Raw genomic sequence first — 12,554 nt, forward strand, 5'->3', positions numbered from 1 at the left:
CCGTCCGAGGAGTCTCTAACTTAATACATCAACAGTCCGTATTTATTACAGTGAAAAGGGGGTGTGCTAAGTTGTTGCCCCTCTGTCCTATGTCAATAAAACACATTCTCTTTGTTATGTTACTACCTAGTCTTCACACAAGGGAAAAACTGTCCTCCCCCCACATGGGTAACCTATAGAACTCTAAAGAGCTCTTACACGTCTGGACAGACAATAGATGCCCTCTAGGCAAATACCAGATCCCCCACATTCCTTTTCTTGAATTTGAACAAGAGTACTCAGTCCTTTAATCAGCATTGGTTAGAGAAATTTCCACAACAATCCATCCTCTTGATACCAAATCAACCCTTGGTATCAATCCTTAAACAGCCAGCAAAGGATTATCGACAAAGTATTAAAAATGAACAATTTATTTATGATTCTGTTAATTTGTCCAATTACATTTGAGCCCCTGAAATAAGATAACTGTGTATGAAAATGGTTGCAATTCTTTCGTTTAATACTTTTTTCCAACCCCTTGAATTAAAGCTGAAAGTCTGCACTTCATTTGCATCTCAATTGTTTCATTTCAAATCCATTGTGGTGGTGTACAGAGCCAATGTTATGACAATTGTGTCAGTGTCCAAATATTTCCACACCCAACAATTATTTTTAGTAGTCCTTATGTGATCACATTTAAAAAAAGCCACATATGAAAAATATTATACAGAATATTATTTTAATATATTAATGATTATAATGATAGTGATTGTTAAAATTAACAATAACACTACTGATATTGTGTTGCTACGTCTTTGAAGGGGAGAAGAGAGAGATTTTCAGAGTACACACTTTCCTCACACATTATCTGTACAGTTTACCCTCACATTCCTAGGGACAAAAAGTTATTTCTCTCATCTTGAGTACATATACACTTTAAACAATAATAACATACTTTAAATTAGAGCAGAATCCTCCATATGTATACAGATTAGACCATGATGCTCTGACAGCTGTAGTCTCAGTTTCACCTGTTCCCTTTGATGAGGAAGAATGTTCCGGTAGCCACTCCCAGCAGCCCCAGAGTCAAACCCACTCCACAGAACACTGTAGGACCCACACTGGGATGGGTCCCCTCAGGCTCTGTAGAAGAACACACATTACACATTCACCTTAGATATAATTGTGGGGGCTGACTAAAGGTCAATGTCTAATTTTCCTGTGGGGATTTTCAGTAAAATGTCAACACATACAGAGGAATAGCATCACATAATGTACTGTTGACTTCTAGCTAATAATTGAAACCCTGCAATTGTGACACTTAAATATGAACATGAAGTAATGCAGGCTAAATGTACAGTATTTCAACAGTGTATAATCTCACCCCAAATCCGTGTCTGGGGCTCAGAAATGCCTTTGTGATCCACGGTGCAGCTGTAGATGTCTCCCTCCTCTGGAGTGAAGGTCAGACTGGAGAACTGGCTATAGGAGAAGTCCTGGTTGGGGTAGGGATTGCTGATACGTATTCCCTCTGTTACATTCTGATTGTTCCTGGTCCATCTGATTCTCACAGGTGGTGGGTGGAACCCACTAACATGACAGATGAGAGTGTTCTCCAACCCCAAAATAACATCATCCCTGTGATAGATGCTGCTGTGAGGAGGGACTGAGGAAGCACATTTAACATCATAATCATTGTTACTGACTAAGCTTTACCATGTTTTTTTTGTAGTAATGTAAAAAAGCTACATTGATCAAAAGTGGAACTCTATGCCACATAGTATACAGCATATTGAAGTTCATAGTGAGATAACTATTTTATAACTTAAAATGTGTTGACTAATTCACAGACAATTACTTTTTTATCACTTACCTATTTTCTCTTCTGGTTTATTAAAGGCTTTTGAATCTACAACCAGGTTGTGTTTGCATATCTGTTGGCTGGATACAGCCCGTTCATATAATCCTTGGAAGCTGATTGGATCTGCAAATGGAGGCAATGCCCCCACTCCCTGGTGTTTGTTGAAGTCTGCAAACCATAGCTCATCACCATCCTCTCCAATCGTATTAACTCTATCTGAATCACTGCATCCATCAATAGATAAATCAATATGCAGAACTGAAAGAAAAGCAAGCAAATCATTTGGTATATTGCATTACATTTAGAAAACCAATCATTGTGGTTTACAGCAAATAGTAGATTATTTAATAGTTCCATGTTGATCTCCTGCTTTCTGAATATAAACCCCTATCCTCTTCTGTCCTAACGTGTTTCAACAAGACAGCGGTATATGTGATCCCACATGTGTCAGACCGTGATGTGAATTTCTTGGTCATAAGCAGACATATTGTTATGTCCAAATGTGAAAAAGATTGTTGAGTCCTATTTTTTAATATCCAACTTGCAATTGTCGCCTTGTATTATTGTAGAAACTCCAAGCAGGTTGGAGGAGTAAATAATTGTGAAGATGCCTATCTCACCACGTCAATCCTGTGTCGCATTGTAGACACACACAGAGACTGATTCATGACCCCCCCCCCCCCCCCCCCCCCAATTATTGTTTCATAGTCCCCTACCGATAGCGTACAATGTTCAACTATAACATTGTTTTAACTATTCTTTTTTAACTAGTCGATAACTAACACTAACCATAGCTCTGTTACATTCACCAGATATTCAATGTTAAGATAAGTAACGATATGTCCGATGTTTCACAATGGCGCGCCAGGGTCCGGGAATGTTAAATTCCCAAGGCATAAGATGTTACGGTGCATAATTTGTTGTTTAACAGTAGGGTGCCAAGGTTAGAGAATGTTTAATCCCACAGGCAATCGATGTTATGATTAGTGTGTACAACAGATGGTCTATAACCAGTGGGTGGTACCTTTCATGTTTTACGACGCCATAGGTGGCTGGCGTGGATTTAAACCACTGTGTATTTAAACCACACAGACACCAGATGTTGGTCATTCAGACTGGCCTGAGTAAACATACATGTACATTACAAAACATGGCAAATTCTACAGCAATCAACATGTCAATGAAAGCTTTTCTGAAAACCTGTGAGAATGTGGAATACAGCTTAAAAAAAGTCCAGGATGTGATTATGACCACTTGTGGACAACATTGTGTGTCCTTTCTCTATCAAATGACAAGAGGTCTTTGTTACAAAGATGTTATGTCTTTTTTTATACGGAACTAAAAATGTATTAGAGTAAGTGTGATAGATAAACATTTAATTGTATACAGCATGCTCAATCTTGTGAATCATTTATTTTGTATCATGGTTGTAAAAGAAATAGACAGTTAAAAGTATATCTCATGCCTGCTTTATTGTTCAAAAATAAAGGCAATTGTAAAACAACATTGATGTATTATTCATACAACAAATAGTCAATGCAAAAATATACACTTTGACAATGAATCACAAATAATTCATAACAATATGCAAAACAAATAGAAACAGCACACATTAAAATGGAAGCGATTTTGTGGAGTCTATAGTAGGGGATACAAATAAAGCTTCGGTTGATTCAGTTGTGGGTGGAGTGGTACTGGAATTTGTTGCCCAGGTGTAGCTAAATAATCTGTGTCGCCAGGCATTTGTTTAAACAAATTTATTTTACATCTTACAAGCTCATTTGGAATAGTTGTAAAAGGCATGTTGAGACATGTCATGGCCTCTAAGTACTCCCCCCACCCCAATGGCCTTCTAGCGTTAGCATGTTTTTTGGTTACGGTCACACTTTTACTGTCACACATGATTATCTCTCCTTTGAGAATGAATTCACCATTTGTCCTTGAAGTCAAATATTTAGCACTGAGCATTCTATTTGGAATATATTTAAAAAATGTCTTACTCCTTGCAGGCACATTGTCCAGAATTCATCAGTAAGGTTAACATTTCGATCAGCAGTTTGATTAGTCTCAGGCATGTTTACTACATAAGCCCCAGTCTCAGACCCGGGTAGACTTACAGTCAGTGTGTTTGTGTCAAGCTCCCCCTGTCTCACAACAGTCAAAAATCTTTGTAAAATGGCAGAGTATCTTTTAGCTTTCTCATGTAAATCCATCAGGCTTCAACAGTATATTGCAAATCGATGAGTCCAAATCATTTTCAACAGATTGTCTTACATCGGTGCTAGTTGTTTTGGATTCTCACAGTTTTTCTAACTGATTTCTGAGTGTGATCCCTGTTGTTGAACCACGTCTCGATGCAATTAGACTGGTTAGGAACTGCACTGCTACGCTTAGTAGCGGTAGTAGAAAACCTCCAGATTGGTTGATAGCGACTGAAATGTTCTTTATAGATATTAATATGATGTTGAATTTTTCTCTCTTCATTTATGCAGCTGCGATTCTGGCAAGGGTATATTACCATGCCTTACGTTAAGAGCAATTTAACAGTGATAGAATGAGGTCTGTGGAAGCGTTTTCTAATATAACTTTTTATTGACTCTGCTGTGCCTTTAATAGCATTTTCAAAAGTGTTCGAATTCTAAGAATGTGTTTAGACATGATCAAACTTTCTTACGAATGTACACAACAGGCCAATCCCTGGAAAACAATCCTGTTCTCAGACGGTTGTCTTCTGGTGTTGTAGCCTTACATTCTATAAATAACAAAAGGGTGGGTGTGTTGCATCTTTAAAACTCTCCATGAAGAATACTAAAAAACTAATCTGCTGATAGTCGCATGGGTTTTTAAACAAGATGAGATAATTTGTGTTAAAGTTAAGAGTATTACTTGATTTGCCTTTAACAAACATGTTTTTGACAAGGTAGATGGTTACGTTGGTGTGAATATTGTGTGAAAACTCTCTCCATCTCCAAACCCCCGATGCACTTTTCATAAAATCGTCAATTTTTTTTGCTGTTGAGTGTAATGCCTTTTGCTTTGAGACAGGTCAGACCTTTAACAGTTTTGTAACCATATGTCTTTGGGCCACCATTAACAAATTGTGCTATGCTGTCACCATCTGGTAACTCATCGGTCAAGTCACCCAAGAACGGGCATAGAGGGGGCACCCAATCCCCATGGCGTGTGACAAAGATCACTGAATCAGTATCTGTGTGGAGTACACGTCTATCCAACTTCTCCAAGAGTGAATACAACTCGAGTCTAGCATAAGCAGTTGTGAACGCGGCGATAAAAATATTACCGTGACGTGGTTTGATTGGTGTCTGTTTTGTGTAACGCCACTGTACCAATGCAACTGTGTCTGAGATGAAAGAGAAATGTCTAATTTCTATTTCACTGGAAAAAAGGTAGTGGCTAAACTCCTCTTTAATTAACATTGTGTTCATGAGGTTAGTCCGCTCACCCATCTTACCCCAAAGACTATTCATTGCCAATTTAGCCAAAGATCGCATAGCACTGTTTACAACGTTTTCCTTGTCAAGCTGCACACCCTCCTTTTCATGATATTCATGGATATACTGTTCTTTAGCATCATCATCAACCACTAATGGTGGGAAGCTACTAGCTTCCTGCTTGTGCTTCAGGAATGTAATCATGTAATCTGCACAAAGATTATCTGATGTTCTGGTGAAATTCCAGAATTTGAATATTTTCACAATGCGATAACCTTTCTCAACAGCATTAACCAGCATAATAGAAACTCAGTGATTCTGTTTTCTTTTTTTTTTTGTTCTGACAAGTTGGTATTATATCTTTCACAATGTTATAAGTTGTAAATAGAGCTGAATAAAACAAAAATAGTTTTTGTCCATTTTCATTTCAGGTTGCAAAGTAACCAAATGTGATTATTTTAAAGGGGGTGATTCTTTTCTATACCCACTATACATACAGTTAGTGCAAAAGTTATAAGGCAATAGCCTTTAAATTGTAAAATGCAATGTTATACAGTGTGCAAAGTGAGTTATATTTTGCAAGGCAGTTAGTGTGCAAAAGTGGTGTGGCAAAGACAATAGAGAGCATAACACTACGGCATATCTGTGCAAATGGTAGAGTGCAAAGGAGTGATAATATAAGACAATTGTGCAGATAAGAGTGTAAATGTGCCATGGGGCATGACAGAGATAATAAGGGCAACTATGTGCAAGAACAATGTGCACATGATGGAGGGGAGTTAACACGTACAAAGAATGGTCAGTAGCTCAGACAGACGTTTTTAAAGGCAGTGAGGGGTATGAGGGTCTCCAGTTTCAGTTTTTTTACTATGTTCCAGACGTTATAGTTATGTAAAAAAAAGAAAACTGATTATTATTATTTTAGTTAATTTGGATATTGTGTAAAACAAAAATATACTTTTCTTTAATACAAATTGTAGCTTTTATACCAAGTACAATCCACATTAATACCTAAAAGCTTATTTACCATTCTTTGATTCTGGTATCATTTAGTTCAGTAATTTCAAGTAAATATTATTTGTGTTATATTCGTATGGAAAAACCAACCAGGGTCATGGCTAAAAGCAGCTTCACCAAACATTAAATGTATATGGGTGCCTGTCTATTCAGTGCTTTAAAAATCAATATAGCAATTTTATTTTTGATATGGGGGTAATACAATAGGGCTCCAGGGTTATGGAAATGTTAAATTCACCAGACATTCAATGTTAAGATACGTGATAAATGATTTTGGAGAATTTTCCCCATTTATTATTTTAACATGAAATGGATTTTAATATCAAATCCACCCATTGTAATGGTCCCCCCCCCAAAAAAAAATATTGAAATTATATTAGATTAGATTCAACTTTGTTGTCATTGAACATGTACAAGTACAATACAACAAAATGCAGTTAGCATCTAACCAGAAGTTCAAATAGAAGAGTGCAAAAAAGACAACATTTTAACAATTAAGACCAATGTTATAAGTGGGATGTACAGTGAGGATTTCTTTTTTTTTTTATCCCCTGCTGAATTTGTACGTTTGCCCACTGACAAAGAAATCAGTCTATAATTTTAATGGTAGGTTTATTTGAACAGTGAGAGACAGAATAACAACAAAAAAATCCAGAAAAAGCATTTTAATGAGTGAAATAAGTATTCGACCCCTCTCAATCAGAAAGATTTCTGGCACCCAGGTGTCTTTTATACAGGTAACGAGCTGAGATTAGGAGCACACTCTTAAAGGGAGTGGTCCTAATCTCATCTTGTTACCTGTATAAAAGACACCTGTCCACAGAATCCAATCCACTTTATTTATATAGCACGATTTTAACAAACACAATGTTTCCAAAGTGCTGCACAAAAGATAAAACAAAATAAATAGATAACACAATAAAAGCACAGAGGTACCCAATATAAAAAATAAATGCAAAAAAAGAACACACAAAAAAAAAAGATTTAAATAAAAATTCAATAAGTAAACATCAATTAAAATAAGCAAATATACACATAACTTCAACACTCTACCTGGTGTTAAAAGCCAAAGAAAAGAGAAGAGTTTTAAAATTAGACAGAGAGGAGGCCTGTCTAATGTGCAGAGGCAGTCCGTTCCAAAGTTTTGGAGCTGCAACGGCAAACGCTCGATCCCCTCTGAACTTGAGCCTAGCTTTAGGCACCATCAGGAGCAGCTGGTCAGCTGACCTGAGAGATCGGTTAGGAGTGTAGGGGTGCAGAAGCTCAGACAGGTAAGGTGGGGCAAGGCCATTCAAGGCTTTAAAAACAACTAAAATAATTTTAAAATGAATCCTGAAATGGACAGGCAACCAGTGGAGTGAAGCTAAAATAGGTGAAATGTGCTCATACTTTCTTGAACCAGTTGAAGACGAGCAATGGAGGACCCACTAGCCCCTATGTAAAGTGCATTACAGTAATCCAGCCAAGTAGTCACAAAGGCATGGATTACTGTCTCAAAATGTTGTCTCTGAAGGATTGGTTTGATTTTTGCCAGCTGCCTTAACTGAAAAAAGCTAGACTTCACCACAGCTTTAATCTGGCTGTCAAATTTGAGATCACAGTCCACTTTTACCCCCAAATTTTTTACAATTGGCTTGCAATACTGTGCCAAAGAACCCAGATCAACTAGGGGAGTGGTCACAGAACTACCACCAAAGACCATGACTTCTGTCTTTTCTTCATTAAAATTTAGAAAATTCAAAAACATCCAAGCTTTAATGTGGTGTAAACACTCTAGCAGTGGATTAACAGAGTAGGACTGACTTTTTGAGGGGGACGTAGATCTGGCTGTCATCAGCATATCAGTGAAAGGAAATGCCATGTTTCCTAAGAATAGAACCAAGTGGGAGTAGATAAATCGAAAATAAAAGAGGGCCAAGCACAGAGCCCTGTGGGACCCCACATGAGAGAGGCGCAGTGGAGGACACCGAGTCATCAAGGCCGACACAGAAAGTCCGATGTGACAGGTAAGACCTGAACCATTTCAGTGCTGTGCCACTGACGCCCACCCACTGCTCCAAACGAGCAATGAGGATATCATGGTCCACTGTATCAAATGTTGCAGTCAAATCTAAAAGTACAAGGATAACACAGTGACCAGAGTCAGTAGCTAAAAAGATATAATTAAAAACTCTTAAAAGCGCTGATTCTGTGCTGTGCAGTGTTTTAAAACCGGATTGGAAAATTTCGAGAATACTTTGTTCATTTAAAAATCCATGAGCTGGGAATATACAATCTTCTCTAAGATTTTCGAGAAGAAGGGCAATTTGGAAATAGGCCTAAAGTTTGCCAAAATAGTAGGATGCAGCCAAGGTTTTTTTAATAAAGGCAGTACAACTGCATGTTTAAGATTTACAGGAACTACTCCAGACGACTGACTGCTATTAATAATCGTGAGACAAGATTGCCCAACAGTAGAAAAAACCTCCTTAAAAATTTGGGGCGGGACAGTATCATCCGGAGAACCCGAGGGCTTCAGATGACCCACAATCTCCTGCTCGAAAGGCAGGGTCACAGGCTCAAGCGTGTCAAACACAGCAGGGCAGGGGACAAACACCGAAGGATCAGAAGCAGCAGGTGAACTAAGTGATCTGGTAGACGTGACTTTATCAATAAAATAGTGAAGAAAATTCTCACACACAGCAGGAGAGGCCTCAATGACATTCTGTAGTGCATTTAAAGCAGAGTTAATAACTTTAAACAACACACGAGGTTTACAACAGTTTAGAAGAACAATGTCAGAGAAATAATTTCTTTTAGCCTCTTTAACTGTGGATTGGTAATAACGCCAGCAATCCCTCAATATTTGAAAAAACACTTGCAATTTGTCCTTTTTCCACTTTCGTTCAGCTCTTCGACAATCCTGTCTGGCAGTGTGGGTAGCTTCATTCAGCCAAGGCTCTGATTTGGCTTTCTGCTGCCTAGTCTTTAATGGAGCCGCAATGTCTATAGCAGTTTGACAGGTATGGAGAAACCAAGTTAAGAGCCTCTGTATTCTCACACACAGACTCGGGAATGATGCAGATTTGGCTGAAAACTGCGGAGAACTGAGCAGCAGTGGAGGGGTTAATAACTCGACATCTGCGAGCCGCAGCGCAAGGTTTAACTGTCTGACAGCATACAGCAGCTTCAAAAAGTACAGGCATATGATCCGAGAAAAAAGAGTCACAGACCACCAGGTTAAGAACAGGCAAACCATAAGATAAAACAAGATCAAGTGTGTGACCACGTTCATGTGTAGGAGCAATCAATCAATCAGATTCAAAAAAATGGGCTACATGACCATCGCCAAGCAGCTTGGTGAGAAGGTGACAACAGTTGGTGCGATTATTCGCAAATGGAAGAAACACAAAAGAACTGTCAATCTCCCTCTGTCTGGGTCTCCATGCAAGATCTCAACTCATGGAGTTGCAATGATCATGAGAACGGTGAGGAATCAGCACAGAAATACACAGGAGGATCTTGTCAATGATCTCATGGCAGCTGGGACCATAGTCACCAAGAACACAATTGATAACACACTACACCGTGAAGGACTGAAAGTCTGCAGCGCACGCAAGGTCCCCCTGCTCAAGAAAGCAGGGGGAGTCTGGAAGTGCGTCTGAAGTTTGCCAATTAACATCTGAATGATTCAGAGGAGAACTGGGTCAAAGTGTTGTGGTCAGATAAGACCAAAATCGAGCTCTTTTGCATCAACTCAACTTGCCATGTTTGGAGGAGGAGGAATGCTGCCTATGACCTCAAGAACACCATCCAAACCGTCAAACATGGAGGTGGAAACATTATGATTTGGGGGTGTTTTTCTGCTAAGGGGAAAGGACAACTTCACCGCATCAAAGGGACGATGGACGGGCCATGTACCGTCAAATCTTGGGTGAGAACCACCTTCCCTCAGCCAGGGCATTGAAAATGGGTTGTGGATGGATATTCCAGCATGACAATGACCCAAGACACATGGCCAAGGCAACAAAGGAGTGGCTCAAGAAGAAGCACATTAATTAAGGTCCTGGAGTGGCCTAGCCAGTCTCCAGACCTTAATCCCATAGAAAATCTGTGGAGGGAGCTGAAGGTTTGAGTTGCCAAACGTCAGCCTCGAAATCTTAATGACTTGGACAAGATCTGCAAAGAGGAGTGGGACAAAATCCCTCCTGAGATTTGTGCAAACCTGGTGGCCAACTACAAGAAACGTCTGACCTCTGTGATTGCCAACAAGGGTTATGCCACTAAGTACTAAGTCATGTTTTGCAGAGGGGTCGAATTCTTATTTCACTCATTAAAATGCAAATCAATTTATAACATTTTTGACAAGCATTTTTCTGGATATTTTTGTTGTTATTCTGTCTCTCACTCACTGTTCAAATAAACCTACCATTAAAATTATAGACTGATCTTTTCTTTGTCGTGTGGGCAAATGTACTAAATCAGCAGGGGATCAAAAAAAAAATCCCTCACTGTATAAATGTGCAGTGAAGGCAGATGCAAGTACAAATGGCAGTTCTTAATGTGCAATGAAGGCAAATTGAAGGTGCAAGGTAGCATGTGCAACTGAAATGCAGGGATAGCAGCATTGAGGTTCCCGAAGTAAACGTACACAACTGAAAACGTCCTTATCAGACTTGGCAAAGCAATGTCAGAGTCCAGTAGTACGAAGAGAGTAGTGCAACAAGGTCCCTGAGAGGCAGTACTATGCAGTGGGTGGGTGGGTATGGTTAGTGCTGGGTCACAGAGTTAGCAGGGTTACAGTAGCTGGAAAGAAACTGTTCTTGAGCCTGCTGGTGTGGGAATGAAGAGACCTGTACAACCTGCCTGATGGTAGGAAATCTGTGTCGGCTGCATCTGTGTCTGTCTCCTGCAAAATGACTGACAGAGTGCCCCCTCCCCCATTTTTTTGTGATAGTTTAAATTGTGACCTATGGGAAATATGAACTCAATAAATTGTTCCATTTATTAAATCTGCATAGGCAGAATTGGGTGCTTTTGACTGGTGTCCCCCAGGACCCCAATACATTGGTATTTTTAAAAAGCACTAATTAAAAAGAAACTGAAAACAATGATATGAAGTCATTAAGAACAAACTGATTGACACAGTCATGGAATATTGGAATGATAGAACAAAGCACCTGTGAGATATGACAAAAAGTACACCTCAGGGGTCTGTGGGTACCCCAGTCGGTAGGATGAGAGTTAAGCATGCTAAATTGATGACCCATGCAGAAAAACATATTTTAAAGGTTATTTTTATGTTTTAAAATACAAAGTTTTATTAAATGCAAGAGATACATTGGTAAATATATTTAGAATGCATACATTTGTATGGTAATATTTTACCTGGATTTACTGGATAAAAAAAAAGTTTTTACCATGTTTCCTATGAATTTCATATGTATTTGTTTTCCATAGCAGTTAGGTATATATATATATATATCACACCAAGTGTAATTAAGTTTATAATAAATGTGATACTGTAGCCAGAGTTGTCATATACATAACCAAGTTGTTTAACTCATTCAGTTATTTTCAGTCATAGTTATAAACAGTACTATTTATTATAATATTTATCCAAAATATACTATATTTTGATAATATTATTATTATCAACTGAATAATATTTACTTACATTTTCCTTCTGTATAGACCACAGAGGCAAGGACGAAGAAAATCATAGGAGTCTTCATGTTTAGACAACAGCAAATCATGCAAGAGGACTTTGCAAGAATAGTTTACCTACTGTATGACACTACAATATCTTTTTCACTACAAGTTTGCATCCTTAACAGTGAGACCAATCAGGTCACGTGTTTCATCCTTACTCAGCTGTAACTAGGTAGGCTGACTGACTAATTACAGGGTACAGATGTAAGAGATACAGGCTGGATCCATCGGCCCGAGATGTGGTGGGTGAAAAAACGTTTGCATACAGTTATATGTGAACAGCAGGAACATTAGAAGTGGCCAAATCAACCATTTGGCACATTCTGAGGAAAAAAAGAAGGCACTGATGAGCTCCTGCAACACAAAATGGCCTGTACATCCACGAAAGACAACAGATTGTAGGATCCTTTCCATGGTAAAGAAAACCCCCTTCACAACATCCAGCCAAGTGAAGAACCCTCTCCAGGAGGTAGGCATATCATTATCCAAGTCTACCATAAAGAGAAGACTTCACCAAAACAAATACAGAGTGTTCACCACAAGGTCATAGGCGG

The 12,554-nt window shown here is 38.7% G+C and overlaps 1 protein-coding gene across 1 annotated transcript; it reads right to left on the minus strand.

Annotated features, from left to right (window-relative positions):
• Positions 1 to 802: 802 nt before the first annotated feature.
• Positions 803 to 12,048, minus strand: LOC117592713 (H-2 class II histocompatibility antigen, A-U alpha chain-like). The gene is made up of 4 exons (XM_034287579.1): positions 11,966 to 12,048; positions 1,853 to 2,098; positions 1,364 to 1,645; positions 803 to 1,122 (listed from the first exon to the last, which is right to left on the minus strand). The coding sequence occupies exons 1-4, from the start codon at positions 12,042 to 12,044 to the stop codon at positions 1,007 to 1,009; spliced, it is 723 nt and encodes a 240-aa protein (XP_034143470.1). The 5' UTR covers positions 12,045 to 12,048; the 3' UTR covers positions 803 to 1,006.
• Between the last annotated feature and the right edge of the window lie 506 nt (positions 12,049 to 12,554).

The sequence above is a fragment of the Esox lucius genome, chromosome 17 (assembly GCF_011004845.1).
Source record: "Esox lucius isolate fEsoLuc1 chromosome 17, fEsoLuc1.pri, whole genome shotgun sequence".
Lineage (NCBI taxonomy): Eukaryota > Metazoa > Chordata > Actinopteri > Esociformes > Esocidae > Esox > Esox lucius.

Bases quoted from the DNA above. Each gene is read 5' to 3' on its own strand.
- LOC117592713 (XM_034287579.1), bottom strand. From the start codon at position 12,044: ATGATTTGCTGTTGTCTAAACATGAAGACTCCTATGATTTTCTTCGTC. The intron at 2,099-11,965 runs GTAAGTAAATAT...CTTTTCTTTCAG, and splicing joins GGTCTATACAGAAGGAAAAT to TTCTGCATATTGATTTATCT. The intron at 1,646-1,852 runs GTAAGTGATAAA...GTGCTTCCTCAG, and splicing joins TAAACCAGAAGAGAAAATAG to TCCCTCCTCACAGCAGCATC.